Below are 19066 nucleotides of genomic sequence, written 5' to 3'. Positions count from 1 at the left end.
AAAATAGATTATGTGTTTTTTTGTTTTTTCAAAACTGCGTCTTCTCAAATAATTAACAATTTTGTCAAACAGTTTTTTTCATTACTTATCTTATATATAAACATAATAAATAAATAATCAAATCAAAACGCAAATACAAACCCCCTTTAAGTAACATCTAATACTTTTTTTTACGGCCAATTGTTTATGACGGTGGTGTATGTGTATGGAGAGACCGTTTTACACTTTTACTCTTACCTAAATAACTAAGGCGGTAACCGTTTTATCCAAATTAACCTGAATCCCTTTTATTAACCATCTGGGTAGTGTTGGGTCGGTCTAATACCCAATATAGCTATACGGGTCAGAATTTAATAAACCCTCCCCTCCAAAATTTCGTCCGATTCTTGATTTTACTCCGTTATCGTCATCATCTTCCTTCAAGCCCTCGAATCTTTGTGCTGTTCATCATATCATCAGAGGTATTAATATCAACTATCCCATTTATTTTTTTTCCTTTTATTTTATTATATTTTATCTTATTTTTGTGTGTAAATTTATGCAATTTATAGACAGAATTAAATCCTTTATGACTAATAATAATTGATTCAATCTTCAAGTAGAACAATATTATGATTATTCAATTTTCAATATTGTAATTATTATAATTTGATTTTTTCCAGTATATATACACCAAAACCGCTGCACTTCAAAAAGGAGACAAATATGCTTTCAGGTTTGAAATTCATACCCCGCGATCAGCTCGATAAAGTAAGTCGCAATCTTTTCGTCTTATTTACTTACTAGCCTTGTACCCATGTAATGCCGTGTTGAAAGTTAGGTGCTTTAGTTACCCCCATTGCACATAATGATGTTTGGCGCATAGTTGTGGCCATGTTAGGAGTTAGTGGCTGTAGAGACGGATTGAAAAGCGTGTAAAGTGTGCGTTATATGGGTTTTTTGTGGGTGTTTCATTACGAAGATATGAAATAAAAGGGTTGGATTTAGTCGAGGGGTGGATGATCCAAGAGCTCACACCTCTCTTGTCTGATTTTATGATTTTGTCTTAAAATGTGGAGGGTCCCTCAAGATGGAGGTTTTTGTATAATAGTATAGATATAGATAGTTCTTTTGTTGTAGGTTATTAAATGATACTATAGCATACCAATGCGACTAATTTGTTTCATTTTGTATTAAATTGTGGTTTTCTTTGGGTAGGGGGATGATGAGAAGTCGAATGATTCAGATTTAAGGAAAAGCTACAAGAAGAAAACAAAGTCCCGTCATCATGATGATGGATCCGAGAGAATTAAGAAAAGGTCTAAAAAGAAGTGGTATTCCTCGGAAGAAGATTCATTTTCAAACTCAGATGCAAGTGGAAGTGGTAGTGATGAGGATACAAAGATGCATATGAAAAGAAAAGAGAGGAAGAGGAAAGAGAAAAGCAAGTCGAAGAAATCAAGAAGAGAATATTCCAGTGATAGTGAAGATGGCGATGATTATGACAAATTAGTCAAGAAAGCCCATAAGAAGGGCAAGGGCAGATCAGGCAAGAATTGTGAGAGTGATATGGATGGTATGATTTATAAGCTGGATATGATATTATTTTTGAAGTTTCAAGGAATTACAATTAACTTACTTCATATGCAGGAAATGACGGTGTATCTAATGAGAGTGTTGTAAGGGAAAAAATGGGATTGGAATGGATGCTTAGACCTAAAGATGACGTGGAACAAAAAGCTGCATCAACTTCTGATTTGCTAGAAGAAACTCCTGTTAAGGAGGTATGTTACATCATATTCAAGTTATATGACTTTTTCTTGTTTTCATGATATTGTTTTTGCTGATTAATATAATTAATAAATTGTAGATTGGTTTCTTAGTTTGTACATTGTTCTCGTGATCTCTTTTATAGTGAATTGTTTATTGTTCAACCATTGGGATGAATGAGTTCTATAGTGGATAAATTGGCTGTATCTTCTTTGTCAGCTGTAGTTGATATAAATTGAAATGATTTGAATATTTTGTAAATATGGAAAGTTCCAACTTTATCATGTTGTCTATATGATAATGAACTGGTGTCTGGTTTTCTGTTCACTCATTAGCTGCCTATGTGTGGAACACATAATACACGATAGATTTTGATTGTTATATCCGTACGGTAGTTTTGTACAACAGATTTAGCCTTATTAGCAAATATGCTAATTCCTGTAAAATGACGGTGACTCCAGATCCTCCGTCACATAGGTTGATTTAAATCTATGCATCAACAGATTTCAGTTTCTTGTATGAAGCTATCTGTATGTCTGACTGACTAGCAGTTCTATTTTAGAAAATAACAAGTAATCAAACAACCTCTAGGACTTATATTGTGCATCAGAATGCACATACGTTTATTGATCTAGTTACTGTTATACTCATTTAGGTTTGTCATAGATGGGGTGCTTAGTGCATGATATCTTTTTCGTCTCTGCAATGTGTGCCATAATTTGTATTCCAGTTCACATTCCTTTTTTTTTTCTTTCAACTTTTCCTTTTAGATTAAAAAGGTGAATCCACGAGAGCTAAATCCCTACTTCAAAAATGATGGAAGTGGCTACCCAGAGGAGGCAGATGGATCAAAATCTGCAGAAAGTGATCTGTTGTCAACTTCTGTAGTGGGGGATGGAGGTGCAAGCTGGAGACTTAAAGCCTTGAAGCGTTCCCAGGAGCAAGCAGCTCGTGAAGGAAAAGAACTTGATGAGGTGCATTTTTGCATCAATAATCCATCTTCACGATAATTATCATCATCATTATTAACATCATGGTGTAATAATAATTGCAGGTAGTTGCAGAGCGGTGGGGTTCTTTGGGTAAATTAGCAGTTTCTGTGGCATCAGCAACTGCTGCGCCATCTCATGCTCACCTTCATGCCATTAAGAACAGAGTTAGACGTCAGGCTAGGGAGCAGCCAGGTGATCAATATGTAAGGGCTAATTCTAATCTCCATCTGGGCTTAATTTGTCATCGTATATTGCAATTGGCTCTCTTCTATTACTTTATTAGAGTGCAGCTTAGTAATCTGTTACCCGACTTATCTTTGTTGGTGAACCGCATTAGATGTAATAGGTTCATGGTTTGCACTTGTATTGTCCCTGATTCTTGTTTTCAATCTTCACTAGTTCACCAACTGGTTGCATAGCTACGTATTTTTTATTTGTCTAACACAAATTAAAGTCAGTTTGGTTTTATGCTGTATTTGTTGATATCAGGACCCTGAAAGAGATAATGAGAAGGGAACGCCTGCTAGAATGAGAGTGCCCAGGCCTGATGATTCTTTATCATGGGGGAAGCGGAAAAATCAAAACATGTCGGCTAAGGATGCTGATGTCATTTCTTCTGCATTGTCCAGCTTACAGAAGTTTCCAGATGATGGGAGTTTCTTGCAAAAGTTCAATTCGTCTGCAGATGGTGACAGGAGAGTTCTAACCGATGTGTCCGAGTCTGAACAACCATCTCATTCAGAAATAAAGCCTTCATTGAGTACAAACTCTGGCAGGAGAGTTATGTCTGATGTTTCTAAATCCGAAGAACCATCTTGTACAGACATAAAGCCTGCAATGAGTGCAAACCAGTTGGCTGCTAAAGTCTTGCAGCTACGTATGAAAGGAAAGCATGAAGAAGCTGAGAAGCTTATGGTAAGTAAAGTAACAATATCTTTTGAACTCATTGAATGTTTCTTTTCAAGTAATCTGGTGCATAACTGTTAGGAATAAACTGCACACACACACAAACACAAGAACCAGAAAATAACAAGAAGGACGGACAACGAGAGATTAACGTGGTATCTCACACTAAACTGTGTGAACTAATCCACGGGGGGAAACTGGTTTTTCTTTATTGAATCACAACCCAAATTACATGTATAAGAGATAAGAGATTATATAGGCTACAACTAGGGTTGCTAAACTTGCTATCCAAGTTTCCTAAAACTGGAATGGGCCTATGTAATGGGGCTGACTGCCTAAAAAAGATTAGGCCTGCTTAGCTCAATAATTAAGGCCTGCTTAGCTCAATAATTAAGGCCTGCTGCCTAATTAATGTCTTAACTCAGAAGCCTTAACTGGGCTGTAGACAACACAATACCCCAACAATCTCCCACTTGGTGTCTTCGGACCTCGAACTGCACCATCTTCAATCTCTTCTTTACATCTGTAATTAGAACTCCTTCTCTTCTTCAATGCGCCTTAGTTACCCCCGACCTTCTCATCAGATAAACCCGAAGGCCCGTTAAAGCTCCCACTGAGCTTCAACCCATCAGTCACGACAACCTCTGCCCCTGACTCGTTCTCTGTCTCTACCGGCTCCCACTGAAACGAACTGCCAGATCCTGAGAAATCCCGAGAACAAACACTCTCCTTTAAAGCAAATAATAAACTGGAGAGACTTTAACAGCTGGAATACTGGCTCATTTAACCCACTGTCTGGAAGCTCTGACTGAAGCATAACACTCATGCTCCCACTGCCAAAAAAAATCCCTGACTGGTTTTTCTGAACCTTTCCTTGCACGTTCAACCTGAATCTGACATGTAGCTATGGGTCTGCCATCTGCAAAGCAAACCTTCTTCTGCCCACGAGATTCTGTGAACCGGATTTTGTTTTTCTTCTGAACTGGGATGGTCACTCCCTCAGACGATAAACTGGCCATATAAATCCAACCTTGCTTACCTCGAGCCACGACTAGATTTCCCTTGAGAACCTTCCATTGCCCGTTCCCGAACTTGACCTCATGCCCTTGCTACATCCAACTGCCCGAGAAAACCGACTGCTTTTTCAGACTTGGAATAACCTGTACATCCTTCAAAGTCCATGAACTGACTGGAGTCTTCAAACCTGTCACCCTACTCGTCATATCAAGAACTTCATCGTTCGCCAGTCTGACCTTTCCAAAATCCAACTTTCAGATTCCGTATTGCTTCACTGCTGTGGGTAGAATTAGATGAAGCACTGAAATCCACGACCCAGGAATCCACACTACTCTCAGTCTGAGCTGTACTCTTATGTAGTGTTCAGTTCTTTATTATTTTCCGGACATTGATTCCTAAAATGTCCAACTACCTCTTCCGATCATGCTTGTTCAAAGAAGCATCTCCACTCATCAAGAAAACAAGCCACCCTGCTTCTAACGGTTTCTTTCATCTTGCTAAACGAGACAAATCCAAAGCCACCTACTTTGACAGATCCTTGCTGCCTTGTTTTCCATGCAACACGGCGGTCTCCTCTTATCATGAACAAGCCAATCAAGGCCCTCAAAGAACTTGCTGAAAATTTAGATCTGATCTTCACTACCTAGAAAATCTTTCTCAACATCCATCAACCAAATAATAGAAAAAAAACAGCAAATGAGCCTTATGCTTCTGTCCTTTTTTTTATTCTAAGTAAGCGTGACCTAGTTCAAAGCCTCCTGCTTGATGAATTTTTCCTGTCCGCTTCTTTTGATCTGGTTGGAATAACTTATGCCTTAAGAACAAGCAGTCTTGCTTTTCTGCTCTTATACTAGGCACAAAAGAAGAATAGAACTTGGTTTGAAGATACCCGATCAAAACAGTCCTGCAAAAAACATCTCTGAAACAGCCCCCTGCTGTGAACAGTCTCTGTTTTTCTGCTGTTAACCACACTCCCTGAACAGCCCCTGGTGTCCCAAAAACCAGTTCTTCCTTCTGCTAATTCAAGAACCCCCCAAAAAACCCCAATCTGCCGAATCAAGCCCTAATCTGCCCAAATGAACCCTAATCTGCCAAAATCAGACCCGAATATGCCCAAACAATTTCGCCGGAACCCTAAACTGACCAATTCAAACTAATTCTGCCCAAATCAACTTCACCGGAACCCTAATTGTAAATCTGGTGGCGGTGACAGAACCCTAATCAAAAAGCTGATAGGGGGATGCTGTTGCTGTTCTGGCTGGCAACGGCGGCTGTGGTGGCTGGTATTGGCGGGAACCCTAATCTGGCTTTGGTGGTGACTATGGGGTTGTTGTGTGATATGTATGCAACCTGCTCTGATACCACTTGTTAGGAATAAACTGCACACACACACAAACACAAGAACCAGAAAATAACAAGAAGGAAGGACACGAGAGATTAACGTGGTATCTCACACTAAACTGTGTGAACTAATCCACGGGGGTAACTGGTTTTTCTTTATTGAATCCCACAACCCAAATTACATGTATAAAAGATAAGAGATTATATAGGCTACAACTAGGGTTGCTAAACTTGCTATCCAAGTTTCCTAAAACTGGAACGGGCCTATGTAATGGGGCTGGCTGCCTAAAAAAGATCAGGCCTGCATAGCTCAATAATTAAGGCCTGCTGCCTAATTAATGTCTTAACTCAGAAGCCTTAAATGGGCGGTAGACAACACAATACCCCAACAATAACATGATCCCAATGGCATAGAAGGTTTGGAAAATGTAAAGAGAATGGGATAATCCTGAGGATTTTAACGTGGCCCATACTATCTAGTGGTACTATAACACCTCAAGCAGAAAGTGGGGGTTTTAATTTCCGGGGCTGCATTTTTATTATTTTTTGTTTGTCGTTATCATTAGGAAAAAGAAGAAATCAAAATGTGTTTGATAGTAGTACACACAATTAATGAACAGACTATGAAATACACAATTATAATATACTGAATAGATCTCCATTTTATCAATCTGATAGATTTGTACATATTCATATATCAACTTTGTATGCTTTGTTATTTCAGAAAGAGGTAGAAGTGCATGAAGTGAAAAGCAACGCAGATACCATCAGATCCAATCCACAGGGTGATGGGACCACAAGCAGGTAACATGTTCTTGACCTTTTGCATTTAATTTAAGGTATCTCTCTGGAGTTAACATAAAAAATCAGAAAGCATTGATTTGCATTTTGTACAGATCTGTATGTGGCTTTCTCTTGTTGAGTTAAATGTCAAATACTCGTTTGTATTGTATTTTTAAGTCTGACAAGATTGTAATTCTGTATAGGTATATCATGCACAGCTTAAAAACACGTCAACAGAAAAAAGAAGAAGACTCAGACATGCATGTGGCTCGATCCATAATGCAAAACAAAAAGTATAGTATTTCTGGTCAGGCAGACGATGAATATGATAATGATGGGGGACCTAAGAGAAAGAAACAGAGTAAAGGTGGTAATGCTCCCAATTCAACAGGAAATGCACGCTTTGAAAAGCATATCTTAACCCAGAAAGAGCGCTGTAACTTTTGTTTTGAGAACCCTAAGAGACCACGACATCTAGTTGTTGCAATTGCCAATTTCACATACTTAATGTTACCTCAATGGCAGCCTGTTGTACCTGGCCATTGTTGCATATTGCCCATGCAGGTCAGTTTTTGTTACACTCAAGTTGTTTAGTCTCTATCTTATGCTTTTGGAGATGTAATGCACATATTTTTCTTTGATATAGCACGAGTTAGCGACCAGAAGTGTTGATGATAATGTTTGGGACGAGATAAGGAATTTTAAGAAATGTATTTTAATGATGTTTGCAAAGCAAGAGAAAGAGGTGGTATTTCTTGAAACGGTGATGGGTTTGGCAAAGCAGAGCAGGCATTGCTTGATAGAATGCATCCCGTTGCCTCCAGAAGTTGCTAAACAGGCTCCACTGTATTTTAAGAAGGTTTGTGTTATTTTGAATACAGTGTTCTCTTCATTTATATGCTGTTAAATTATGAGAAATTAGAAAAGGCTTTGAAATACAGTGCTGCTATATCTTTGATATGTATAATCACCTGATACTTAGACATTGTTTTTTTAAGAGAGAATTTGTTTGATATTCTTTGAGAAGAAGCTCTCCAGATGTAATTTTTGAGTGCTAATTAAAGAAATAAGTTGCATTCTTAGTTATGGTTGTACTTTAGGTGTAAACATTTTTTTAAACTACGACACAGTATGATGCGATAACATGCTGGAAGCTAAAAAAACTAGGTTTCATTTGCTTACGACGCTTGTCTTTATTTTTGATTCAGTATTTAGTGTTTTTCGTCTATATTCATTTCTGATATTTGGCTCACATAGAAGATGCCAAACGAAAATGAATAGTCTAAACATTTTTATTAATCTTGAAATCAAAGAGTAAGATTTGAATTTGCGAAGTTCAAGCCTATTCTTTCTTTGATAGATAGAGTATGGACCTGTGTATGGCTTTACCTTTTGATGGATCATTTGTGATCTGATTCATGATGTTGTGATGTTAAATTGTTTTTTCTTGCAAACATTCACTAAGGATTGAATAATGCTTTTCAGAACACTCATTATGATATTGAATTTTGGTTTTCAGGCCATAGATGAGGCTGAAGAAGAATGGAGCCAACACAATGCCAAGAAATTAATAGATACAAGTGAAAAGGGGTTACGTCACTCTATACCGGAAGACTTCCCATACTTCCATGTAGAGTTTGGTTTGAAGAAAGGGTTTGTTCATGTAATTGATGATGAATCACAATTCAAGAGCAGTTTTGGTCTGAATGTTATAAGGGGTATGCTTCGTTTGCCTGCAGAAGACATGCACCGTCGCCACAAATATGACTCTATAGACACTCAAAAAGAAGCTGTCACAAATTTTGCTCGGGATTGGGAGCCTTTTGACTGGACCAAACAACTTGATTAACATTTTAACTTCTCTTGTGTTTACTCCATTTTACTGTATGTATCAAAAAGCTTCAGCTTTTCTTATTGGTTTTTTTTTTTACCTTCCCTTTTTGTTGCAAAGTCTCTATTTTTTTAGCCCTTTCTTGATATACCCACGTGGAGATTAAAAATGCGGACTACAAGGTCAAATGCTATGCTGGTTTTTAAAGATGTTTTTCAAGTCTTTCTTTTTGTTATTTTTTGCTATTGACTTATTTCTTTGCGAGGCGGATGCATCTTATCACATGCACTCGTCATGCACGTGATATTTCCTGTTTAAATAAAAATGAAGCCACTGAACTTGGCGTTATTTCATCAATTGAACTAGTTTTATGATGTAAGCTGTAGCTAGTGAATATCATAGCTGTTTGTTTGACTGTTTCCATAATCCACTTAAAAGTAACAAAACGGATCAAGAATCGTATGTGCTTGCTTGTCTAGTACAATTAAACTAAAAATTCATTCAAGGTAGGTTGGGTAACATGTCAAAATAAGTTCATGGCAAGAAAAATTATTTCCTCTCTTTAAGCCGAAACTAGTTATGTGGGCCCCTGGGGGTACCCGAACACTTCTTGCCTTATGTTATATTTTGGTTGCACAATGGTATACAATATAAATATTATCCTAAATTTTTTTTAAAAAAAATACGACAGACTTTTTTTTTTTTTCTTTTCGGTGAAAATTTATGTAAATATGTAATTAACAATTTCCATGACCACTTCATAGTGTGTTAGGCCAATGTAAATGAGAAATTCAGTATGTTGTTCATGATTCAGCTGACTTAAAGTGACATAAAAAATTATATATATAACAATCCGAAAGGTCGGTTATGTGAGGATTAGCTACAGTAACAAGACCCTCCAATCGTGGGCTGCCACATCTGATTTTTAATATATAATTTTACAAACTTGACCACCAAACTTTCATTCTTTTCGAATTCGGCCACCAAACTTTATTTTCCTGTATCTTTTGACCCTTATTTCATCTTCTCCATCATTGCTCAACCCTCTCCTGCAATGCCCCTTCCTATTTCTTCTACTCGGTGTCCTCTTTTACATACAATTCCACCCCACTTTTAAATCTATAGTACAAAAACATAATAAAAACAAATTAAAAAAATACCGACAAAAACGTACATGGTATATACAAATTTTGTCCGACATATACTGTCAATAATATCAGCATATGTAGAGATCGAGCTCCGACGTCATCCGTCATCGTTGTACATCGCCGTTGCGCCGGCCACAACATTCGTGATTTCATTCTTTATCGCCGTTGTAACATTCAATTACAAACCACTTAGCACTTCGGGGTTGTTTCAACGTCGGACATAACTTTGATCCTTGACAAAGTTGTGTTACAAAGCCTTGACTAAAAACAATTTGGTAAGGTTTAAAAAAATGACTGTTTGAATGTCTATGGTACAGATCGATTTCCATCTACCTGAGACTTTTACTAAATTGATTGATGTGGGTTTTGTTGTTATTTCTAAACAAAGAAGAAAAGCAAGTGATTCATTTAGTAGGAACGAAATATGGGTAAAGAAGAAATGGGGAGGTGGAGAAAACTTGGTGGATGGAGATTTAATTTCTATTTGAAAAAAGAAAAGATGTGTCATGTGTGTGTGCTTTTAGATAGTGGACGGAAAAAACTAGAGAACCATATTGGAAGGTCATGACTATTTCTTTTTTGAAATGGTCATTAATACATGTCTAATACGAGTAACTTTAACTTTTAAAGAAAAGTATTACGAGTACTTATAACTTAATTTAATGGCTTCAAATTTATGCCGAAAAATTTATGCCCTGTTTACATATTTATGTTAGACATGTTAAATATTCTACTTGAATTATTATTTTCTATTTTAGAGGCTTTAGATTTAGATTCAAGACTTCTTTAAAAAAAAAACTTATGCTAATTTCTTTAGTCATTTGTTTAATGTGATTATTGACATGTATTAAAAAATTATAACAACGTAAATGTGGGGAAGGCTTTCGCCTCGAATTCAAATACTTTCCGCGGTAATGTGTGGAGTAAAATTCTAGTTAAGAATAAGGTTAAGAATGTGAGATTGTTTCCAGCATTGTATGTATATATACAATAATAACATTGGAAGAGTGACTCTAAACAAAAAGCACCAGTGGTCTAGTGGTAGAATAGTACCCTGCCACGGTACAGACCCGGGTTCGATTCCCGGCTGGTGCATTTCATTTTTTTGCTTTTGTTAAAACTTTAATTTAATAAATAAATAATATTAAAGCGAATAGCGATAATATCGGGGTTCTATGGTGTAGTGGTTAGCACTCTGGACTTTGAATCCAGCGACCTGGGTTCGACTCCCGGTAGGACCTTATTTTTAGTGCTTTTTTTTTGTGTGCTTGTCTTTCCTTCATCCAAAACACGTTCATTTATTTTGAATGTGTTCTGTTTTTCATAAGTAATTATCCACTACTTATTTCTTCAGTTCTAAGTTCTCTTTCTGACACACACAGAGGTATACTTTAATTTACTCATTTTCATGGTGTTATTAGTTTTTGTATTCCATTTCATATTGTAAGTTTGTTTTGTCTCAATCGATTAATCATGAAGTTGTGCATATTTCTCATTTTACTCACTATACTAATTTCATAGGTCTTCTTCACTAGTTGGTAAGCTTTTTTCATTTTTAACGTCCAACAAAGATTAAGGCCTGGTTACCCAATGTTGAAATGCATCCCACACGCCCGCGAATGATCGAAAGCGCCGTGTAGTTAGTTAACGGATTAACTGGAACTTGGATAAACTTGTACCACTGAATTGGATTGGATTGGGTTAAAGTGATTAGTTACATAACATACTAGTTCGATTTTTACGTGTCTGACATATATAGTGATTGGATATATAACATGACCACAAGCGACTATTTTCAGGATGTGACAGTGTAGGAATCACTATCATTACGAAAGAAACAGAAAGATAGAGGTTTTAGATTTACTGTTCCATGATCTCAAGTATATATGTTAGCTGTGAATGTATGAGTAGGGATTCAGGTATCCTTGATTCAAAACTTATGATGTCAGACAGATATAAATTAGCCAAACGAAAATGTTATCTGCTTCAGATTGATATATCTTTTGAATATTAATAATTGGGTAAAGCTAAAATTATCATGTGTTTTAAAATTTATAAAAGTTACTGGTGTATTTGTTAACCTATAATTGTTAATCTATATATGCATACAGGAAGTGATGTTGATCAATTGTAGAACCAAGTTGGATATAGTCATTGAAACCTTGTTGATTCCACATGATGGCTGGTAAATATAGTATCATCTAAAAGCATTGAATCTCGGAACTCAATACAATATGTTTCTAACAACCACACCTTCTCCGGCGGTGGCTGACTACGTGCAACCGACCAACCATCACCGGCGTCTCCTTCAGTTGTTGGACCAATGCACCTCCATGTCTCGGCTCAAGCAAATTCACGCCCACACGCTTCGTACTACCTCTACTGCTCACCCACATACCCTTTTTGTCCATAGTAGGATTCTCCATTTTGCATCTCTACACGACCTCAACTATGCTTTCCGTTTCTTCCATACTCATATTGAAAAGCCTAATTCTTTTGCTTGGAACACTATTATAAGAGCTTGTTCTAAAAGTAGCCATAGAAAGCACGAAGCCATTTTACTCTACCTTAAGATGTTATGTGAAGGGGATGTTGCCCCGGATAAGCACACGTTCCCTTTTGTGCTTAAGGCTTGTGCGTATTTGTTTGCTATTTCTGAGGGAAAACAATTGCATGCGCATATTGTCAAATTTGGGCTTGCCTCAGATGTATATATTAATAATAGTTTGATTCATTTGTACGGGTCGTGTGGGAGTTTGGAGGATGCGCGGGATGTATTTGATGAAATGCCTGAAAGAAGTGTCGTTTCGTGGAACGTCATGATTGATACTCTTGTTCAGTTGAATGAGTTTGATGATGCGTTGATGTGTTTTCGTGAGATGCAGCAAACTTTCACCCCAGATAGTTTTGCAATTCAGAGCATCTTACGGGCTTGTGCTGGCTTGGGGGCGTTATCTCTAGGGATGTGGGCTCATGCGTATATCTTAAGGAGCTGCAGCTCAGAAATGGCTGATGATGTTTTGGTGAATAATTGTTTGCTAGATATGTATTGTAAATGTGGAACATTAGAAACTGCTAACTTGGTATTTAAAAGAATGAGAAAACGTGACGTGACATCATGGAACTCTATGATTATTGGATTCGCAATGCACGGGCAGGTAATGAAAGCTTTAGAATATTTTAGACAGATGGTGGATGAAGGAGGGATAAAGCCCAATTCCATTACATTCAGCGGGGTCTTAAGTGCTTGCAGGCACAGTGGCATGGTCAACGAGGGTCGAAACTATTTCACCATTATGGCAACAAGTTATGGCATTGAACCAGTTTTGGAGCATTATGGGTGTTTGGTTGACCTCCTGGCTAGAGCCGGGCTCATTGCAGAGGCACTAGATACTGTGTCCAACATGCCCATTAAACCAGATGTGGTAATCTGGAGGAGCATTCTTGATGCTTGCTCAAAGAAGACCATGGGAATAGAGATTAGTGAAGAAATGGCTAAAAAGATTATGGAGTCGGAAGAAGGGAGTAACTTTAGTGGTGTGTATGTTCTTTTGTCCCGAGTTTATGCAGTGGCTCGTAAGTGGAACGAGGTTGGTTCTGTCAGAAAGCTAATGATGGATAAGGGTGTAACCAAGGAGCCTGGCTGCAGTACCATTGAGATAGATGGTGTGGCTCATGAGTTCTTTGCAGGTGACACATCTCTTCTTCAACTATGAATTTCTTAGAATATAGAATACGCCCAGCGATATGTTGTCTTTCAATTAGAAGAAACTTTGTATCCTTAAATGCATACAAACTCTGCCATGCCTAAAACTGTTGTAATTTTAAGATTACTAATCACACACGCGGGTACAGTTGAATGAAACGAAAAACATAGTTTGTAGTTTTCACTTTTCACAAGTTTACATATTTTTGCTTATAGTTTGTGGACATGATTAATGATACAACTAGGACTCCTAGTAATTTTGTGCGGCGTGGTCCCATTTCCTTACTTAGACTAATCTTCGCTTAGAAAGCCTCTCCTTACTCTGACTCTTTTCCCTACTAATGCTTTATGCACCTGGTTAGCTACTGTCTTGAAAGTTTAATGCATCAATATGCAGTGCAACACACTTCCATATCTTTGACTGAAATCCACCCACTACAACCACCTCTACCCACCATTGCCAGCCAACCACCACCGCTACTACACCATCCAGGCATCCACCATTCTGACCTCTACATTAACTCAGCAACCACCACCATCGATCCACTCAATGGCATTGGTTATCTCATTCGGGTCATTTTTGAGAGGTAAAGTATTGATAAAACTTAGAAGAGTAGAAGACATCATACTTATAACTATCAATACCAAAACATTAAGAACGTTTTTATAGAGGTAAATAATAAGAACGCATAATCTCTTTTATAATGGATTATTAACACTATTATTACAAAAATGTCTGTAAGTATAGTATGCATTGATATGCAGACTGTATGATTATTGTTGTGAATAGGGACTGGGCACTTGATGTGTAGGTTCCTAATCTTTTGAGAATGCCGGGCACATGATGTGTAGGCATCATTTCAGGCTAGTCTTACACAGAGGTGTAGACGCCCCATTTGGACTAATGAGTCAGTCACATGTTGTGGACTCATTAGCGTTTGATTTCGCTGGTACACAGAGGTAGAGTCTACGCTTGATATTCATTGTTAATTGCATTGTTATTTAATTGAATTGCACGTTTTGCTAAATACTTGTAAATATTAGTACTCATTAAGAGATTTTTGCTTATGTTTTTAATTGTCCATTGTTTTGATAGGTGGTTCAAAATCTAGTAAGAATAGAAAAACTAGTCAAGGCTAAGTGTTAGTAGTAATTCAATGTGGACTTTAGCTTGTACCGTTTATGCTATTGAGTTACAAGTTTCTTTTGGAAGTTTGTCAAACTTTTATAATCAATCGATGTAGAGGTTGTTCAAATTTGGACGTATATATTGAATACATGGTCACAGTCATATCTGGTGTATATATTAAGTTTGTATGGATTTTAAATTTGTAGTTTGATATTGGTAAAGTTTTTAGGTGCATTTGCAAAATAAAAACACAAGTGCAGGTCTGGGCTGAGATCACATCACAATTTTATCATCAACAAAAGGACAGAGGAAAGATTATGTCGGGTCCCAGTTTTAATGTTCGATGTCTAGGTGTTTATGGGAATCTGTGATGATATTGAAGTATGAATGTTTTATGACGTCGAATGGATTATTTGTAAAAGAAAAAAAATGTATTATAACTTAAAGACAAAAACTTGGATTATCTGTAAAAGATCTTGAGGCCTCGAGATGTGTAGATCTACTATGACCATATTTCTTTGAGGTCGTCATTTTCTTTCTATAAGGAAAAATGACTGAATCTAAAAGATCATCATGATTATTAAAAGAATTTGAAAGAGAAAAAAACGTTATTGATGAATAAGAGAAGACGTGGAAAAAGATTTGATGAATGAAACATTGTATTATAACTAAAGACAAAAACTTATAAAATTTTTAGTAGCAAATTTATTTATTCAAAGTTAGATGAAAAAAAAAGACATTTACGTATGTTTCTTTTTTGTAAAATATGGAAAACAGATACCAAAAACAGTATATGTGAAAGTTTCACAATGAAAAATAAAGAAAACAAAAGTTGTACTCTTCTAAACTCTTTAACTTTCTATCTTAAACTATGAATATAACATGAAAACTAGAAGAAATAACATGAGCAGCCGATTTTTTAAATAAAAATAAATCAATTTAGCAAAAAAAATAGTTTTTGATTTTCACAAAATACCCAACAAAATTTCAAAAAAAAATAAAAAAATCGTAATGAGATTCTAGAAAATCGCATTGCAAAGGTTACCGACTAAATTAAACGTTATGAAAAAAAACTTGTGGCTCCAGGTTTTTTTTGTACAATGTGTAATTGTTGTCCAGTGACAACAGAACACCTCACCTCATGTTCTACTATGACCATATTTATTTGAGGTCATCATTTTCTTTCTATAGACCATATTTATTTGAGGTCATCATTTTCTTTCTATAAAGAGAAATGACTGAATCTATAAAATCATCATAGTCAAAAAGAATTTGAAAGAGAAAAAAACATTAGTGGGGAATAAGAGAAGATGTGGAAAAAAATTTAATGAATGAAACATTGTATTATAACTTAAGACAAAAACTTATAAAATTTTCAGTAGCAAATTCATTTACTCAAAATTAGCTGGAAAAAAAATGACATTTAAATATATTTACTTTTTGTGAAACATGGAAAACACAAAGACCAAAAGCAGGTATTGTATAACTATATATGAAAGTTTCACAATGAGAAATAAAGGAAACAAAAGTTGTACTTTTCTAAACTCTTTTACTTTCTATCTTAACTATGAGTATAACATGAAAACTAGAAAAAATAACATGAGCACCCGATTTTTTTAATCAAGATATATCAATATAGCAAAGAAAAAAAAAAGTAAAAAGTTTTTTATTTTCACAAAATACCCAACAAAATTTCAAAATAAAACAAAGAAATCGTAATGAGATTCTAGAAAATCGCGGTGAGATTTTAAAAGTCACAATGAGATTATGAAAAATCGCATTGCAAAGGTTACCAACTAAAGTAAACGCTATGGAAAAAAACTTGTAGCTCTAAGTTCTTTTTGTACAATGTGTAATTGTTGTCCAATGACAACAGAACACCTCACCTCGTGTTCTTTTGCCTCGGGCATAGGCAAAAGGTTGGAGTATTGTGCAAAATCCCCTCATATATGCTTTTTCTATGCAAAATCTACTTGAAATTCATGAGACACCAAGCTTAACGAATGCTCCATTCTTTTATAGTGATTTGTACACCACTTACTTTTAGCCGTACACTACCAAACGTGATTCACGGTATTGTACGGTACAACACTCTAAAGCATATTTAATGGTGTACGGTTAAAAATAGATGGTGTACATGTCTTATTTAAAGAACTACCAAGGGACGTTTTTTATGTAAAAACAATAGTTCTTAAATTGTAATCTGAATTCTTTTTGTGGGAGAAATAGGTGGTGTACACGGCATATTTTGAAGAAATTCAATATCTTGCTTTAAAAATCAAGCTAAAGAGTTTGCAAAATCGTGGGAGAATTGAAACTGCTTTTCTTTTATGTAAAAACAATAGTTCTTAAATTGTAATCTGAATTCGTTTTGTGGTTGTATTCGTGTCTTATATTAATTCAATAAAATTAGCCATTTAAAAATAATAATCAGAGTTCTTTTCTAAATATTAGGATATTTGGGGAATCATTATCCACAAAACAGTATATTATCCCTCACAATTCCCCTCTATCCCTTTAGCAGCCTTATGTCATTATATGAAACATCAATTTCACATAGCCCTTTAATTTTAAGCATAGTCAGTCTAAGACTCTAAGGAGTGGGTTAGTGCCCTGCACCAAGCTTTGGGTTGGCCAGGTTAAAACTAAGAATGCCTAAATGTGCATTTCTAGCTTCACCGGAGAGACCTGCAGGATCATGTATGTTAAAGACCTAACACAACATATAGGACTTGCCATTTTAAGGGCCAAGACTGAGACATAAATCAACAATAGAGAGAATCAAATCTATACATGTGTTTCTTAAAATTTCCTTTCAGATCAACTTCTTTGATCTTTTAGTACTAATGGAGCCTATTCACTGTCCATTTGAAGGACGGTATATGGTATAGCCATTAACACCCATCATTAGGTTAGAGTAATCTGGATACTGACGCACATTATTATCCAAGTTCCTCCAGCTGGGATAAGAAAAATCGGCACCAGCCATCTGCCAATGGTTGGGAATCAATCCATTAATATGTCCATTAACAAAAGGCTGTAAGTTGGGTTGTTGCTGTTGAACCATCTCTCGTGACAAGTCAAACCCACCACCATAGCTACGTTGAAATTCATCATGGTAACTATGAGGTCGCTCAAACCTGCATGAGCTTGTGTCAAACTGACCAGTTAGGTGGTGCGGTCCATTGCTGAAACTTTGAAACAAGGGACCAACTTGTGCTGCACTTGGTATACCATACTCATCATCGAGCAAATCATTGATAATATCAAGATGAGGAAATTCATCAGCTAACACACCATGAGGTGGAAACCCAGGAGGGAACTCGTCAGAAAGATTGCAGGATCGTTTGAGTATATCAATATTTGTAATATCAGTCAGAAATGAAGGATCATTAGGTAAGCCTCTGCTGCTATCAACGTCACCCATTCCTGATAAGTGGGACTCATTTTGCAATACACCATAATCCAACATTCCAAACGAGAAGGTTGGTATGGGTGAAATGCTAGAAGTGGAGGTCTGGGGTAGAAACATGGGAAGTGATGTGATAGGCGGCTGTGAATATGCCAAATTTGGAGAACATGGTTGACTGAAAGCTGTTGAAGTTGCAGCAGTAGTAGCATGAGTCCCCATGATGGCATTTCGGTAGGATTGAGGAACAGCATCATCAGGACCCAAATGTACTGCTGCACTTGCTGAACGAGGTACCAATGGTGCTGCAATGGCAACACCGCTAGTTGAATGAGCCTGAGTGGAAGACTTGTCCACCGAAACTGCCGCTTGTTGAATAGGAGGCTTTTTAATGGTGTTTGACGATTGAGAAAGAACAGGTTTTTCGGTTATCAATGGACTGTTCATCGCCTTTTCGGTTGGAAGGAGTGTTTTGGCTGGCTTCTGGGTCCCCATTTTATAACCAGAAGTTTTGGCTGACACTAAAGTTTCAACCGCTTTATCAGTATTGAGGGTTTTACCTATAGATGGCTCTCTAGGAATGGAAAATGAGCTTTTCTTTAGGTCGGTTTTCTGGTGAGCAGCACATGTGGATGTTTTTAGAGAAGATGACATAATATGAGCTGCATTTGGAGGGCCCACTTCATCCTTGACACTTGTTTCTTTTTGCAAGGAACCAACAACTTCCTACAGCACATGAATACAAATAAGTCTCATGTTAACAACTCAGCCCATAGATATTTGATAAAATATAAGGTGTAGTCCTAAGAAAAGATCATCAGAAAATGTACAGGTAGTGAAAGGCAGATAATTTATATGAAAACATCCATTAGATAGCAGAGATCCTAAATCATTTTAAAGCGATGACAGACTTAGACATGTGAACAATCAAAATCATTTTTCAGTGAAGACTGACAGCTCATTAATCATAAAAAAAAAACTGGTATACGAATCAGCAAAAGATGTTTTTTCATTAAAATGACCGGCTGTTTTAGCAAAACTTCAGAAGCTAAATG

The 19066-nt window shown here is 36.5% G+C and overlaps 3 protein-coding genes and 2 non-coding genes across 6 annotated transcripts; 4 read left to right on the top strand and 1 right to left on the bottom strand.

Annotated features, from left to right (window-relative positions):
• Positions 1 to 346: 346 nt before the first annotated feature.
• On the top strand, positions 347 to 8828 carry LOC122604229 (CWF19-like protein 2). Its single transcript, XM_043777123.1, has 11 exons — positions 347 to 461; positions 663 to 750; positions 1198 to 1555; positions 1630 to 1763; positions 2520 to 2723; positions 2804 to 2944; positions 3231 to 3656; positions 6730 to 6809; positions 6992 to 7352; positions 7435 to 7647; positions 8308 to 8828. The coding sequence occupies exons 2-11, from the start codon at positions 706 to 708 to the stop codon at positions 8635 to 8637; spliced, it is 2292 nt and encodes a 763-aa protein (XP_043633058.1). The 5' UTR covers positions 347 to 461; positions 663 to 705; the 3' UTR covers positions 8638 to 8828.
• Positions 8829 to 10791: 1963 nt separating this feature from the next.
• On the top strand, positions 10792 to 10862 carry TRNAG-GCC. Its single transcript has one exon. It is a non-coding gene; the product is annotated as a tRNA-Gly (tRNA).
• A 74-nt stretch (positions 10863 to 10936) lies between these two features.
• Positions 10937 to 11008, top strand: TRNAQ-UUG. The gene has a single exon. It is a non-coding gene; the product is annotated as a tRNA-Gln (tRNA).
• Positions 11009 to 11078: 70 nt separating this feature from the next.
• LOC122583010 (pentatricopeptide repeat-containing protein At1g59720, chloroplastic/mitochondrial) lies at positions 11079 to 15098 on the top strand. Of its 2 annotated transcripts, XM_043755457.1 has the most exons (3): positions 11079 to 11151; positions 11879 to 13457; positions 14832 to 15098. In XM_043755457.1, exons 2-3 carry the CDS (start codon positions 12002 to 12004, stop codon positions 14846 to 14848), a joined length of 1473 nt encoding a protein of 490 aa, XP_043611392.1. In that variant the 5' UTR covers positions 11079 to 11151; positions 11879 to 12001; the 3' UTR covers positions 14849 to 15098. The 2 variants fall into 2 exon arrangements, with proteins under 2 accessions (XP_043611392.1, XP_043611385.1); XM_043755450.1 differs by lacking the exon at positions 14832 to 15098 and having other exon boundaries at positions 11879 to 13655.
• A 2230-nt stretch (positions 15099 to 17328) lies between these two features.
• On the bottom strand, positions 17329 to 18754 carry LOC122605007 (TNF receptor-associated factor homolog 1a-like). Its single transcript, XM_043777874.1, has one exon. It carries the CDS (start codon positions 18663 to 18665, stop codon positions 17460 to 17462), a length of 1206 nt encoding a protein of 401 aa, XP_043633809.1. The 5' UTR covers positions 18666 to 18754; the 3' UTR covers positions 17329 to 17459.
• Positions 18755 to 19066: the final 312 nt, after the last annotated feature.

Source organism: Erigeron canadensis, chromosome 1 (genome assembly GCF_010389155.1).
Source record: "Erigeron canadensis isolate Cc75 chromosome 1, C_canadensis_v1, whole genome shotgun sequence".
In the NCBI taxonomy this organism is placed as follows: domain Eukaryota; kingdom Viridiplantae; phylum Streptophyta; class Magnoliopsida; order Asterales; family Asteraceae; genus Erigeron; species Erigeron canadensis.
This window is presented reverse-complemented; position numbering and strand designations above follow the sequence as displayed.

Coding starts and splice junctions, on each gene's coding strand:
- LOC122604229 (XM_043777123.1), top strand. CDS start 706: ATGCTTTCAGGTTTGAAATTCATACCCCGCGATCAGCTCGATAAA. Junction 751..1,197: donor CCCGCGATCAGCTCGATAAA/GTAAGTCGCAAT, acceptor TTCTTTGGGTAG/GGGGATGATGAGAAGTCGAA. Junction 3,657..6,729: donor AAGAAGCTGAGAAGCTTATG/GTAAGTAAAGTA, acceptor TTGTTATTTCAG/AAAGAGGTAGAAGTGCATGA.
- LOC122583010 (XM_043755450.1), top strand. CDS start 12,002: ATGTTTCTAACAACCACACCTTCTCCGGCGGTGGCTGACTACGTGCAA.
- LOC122605007 (XM_043777874.1), bottom strand. CDS start 18,665: ATGTCATCTTCTCTAAAAACATCCACATGTGCTGCTCACCAGAAAACC.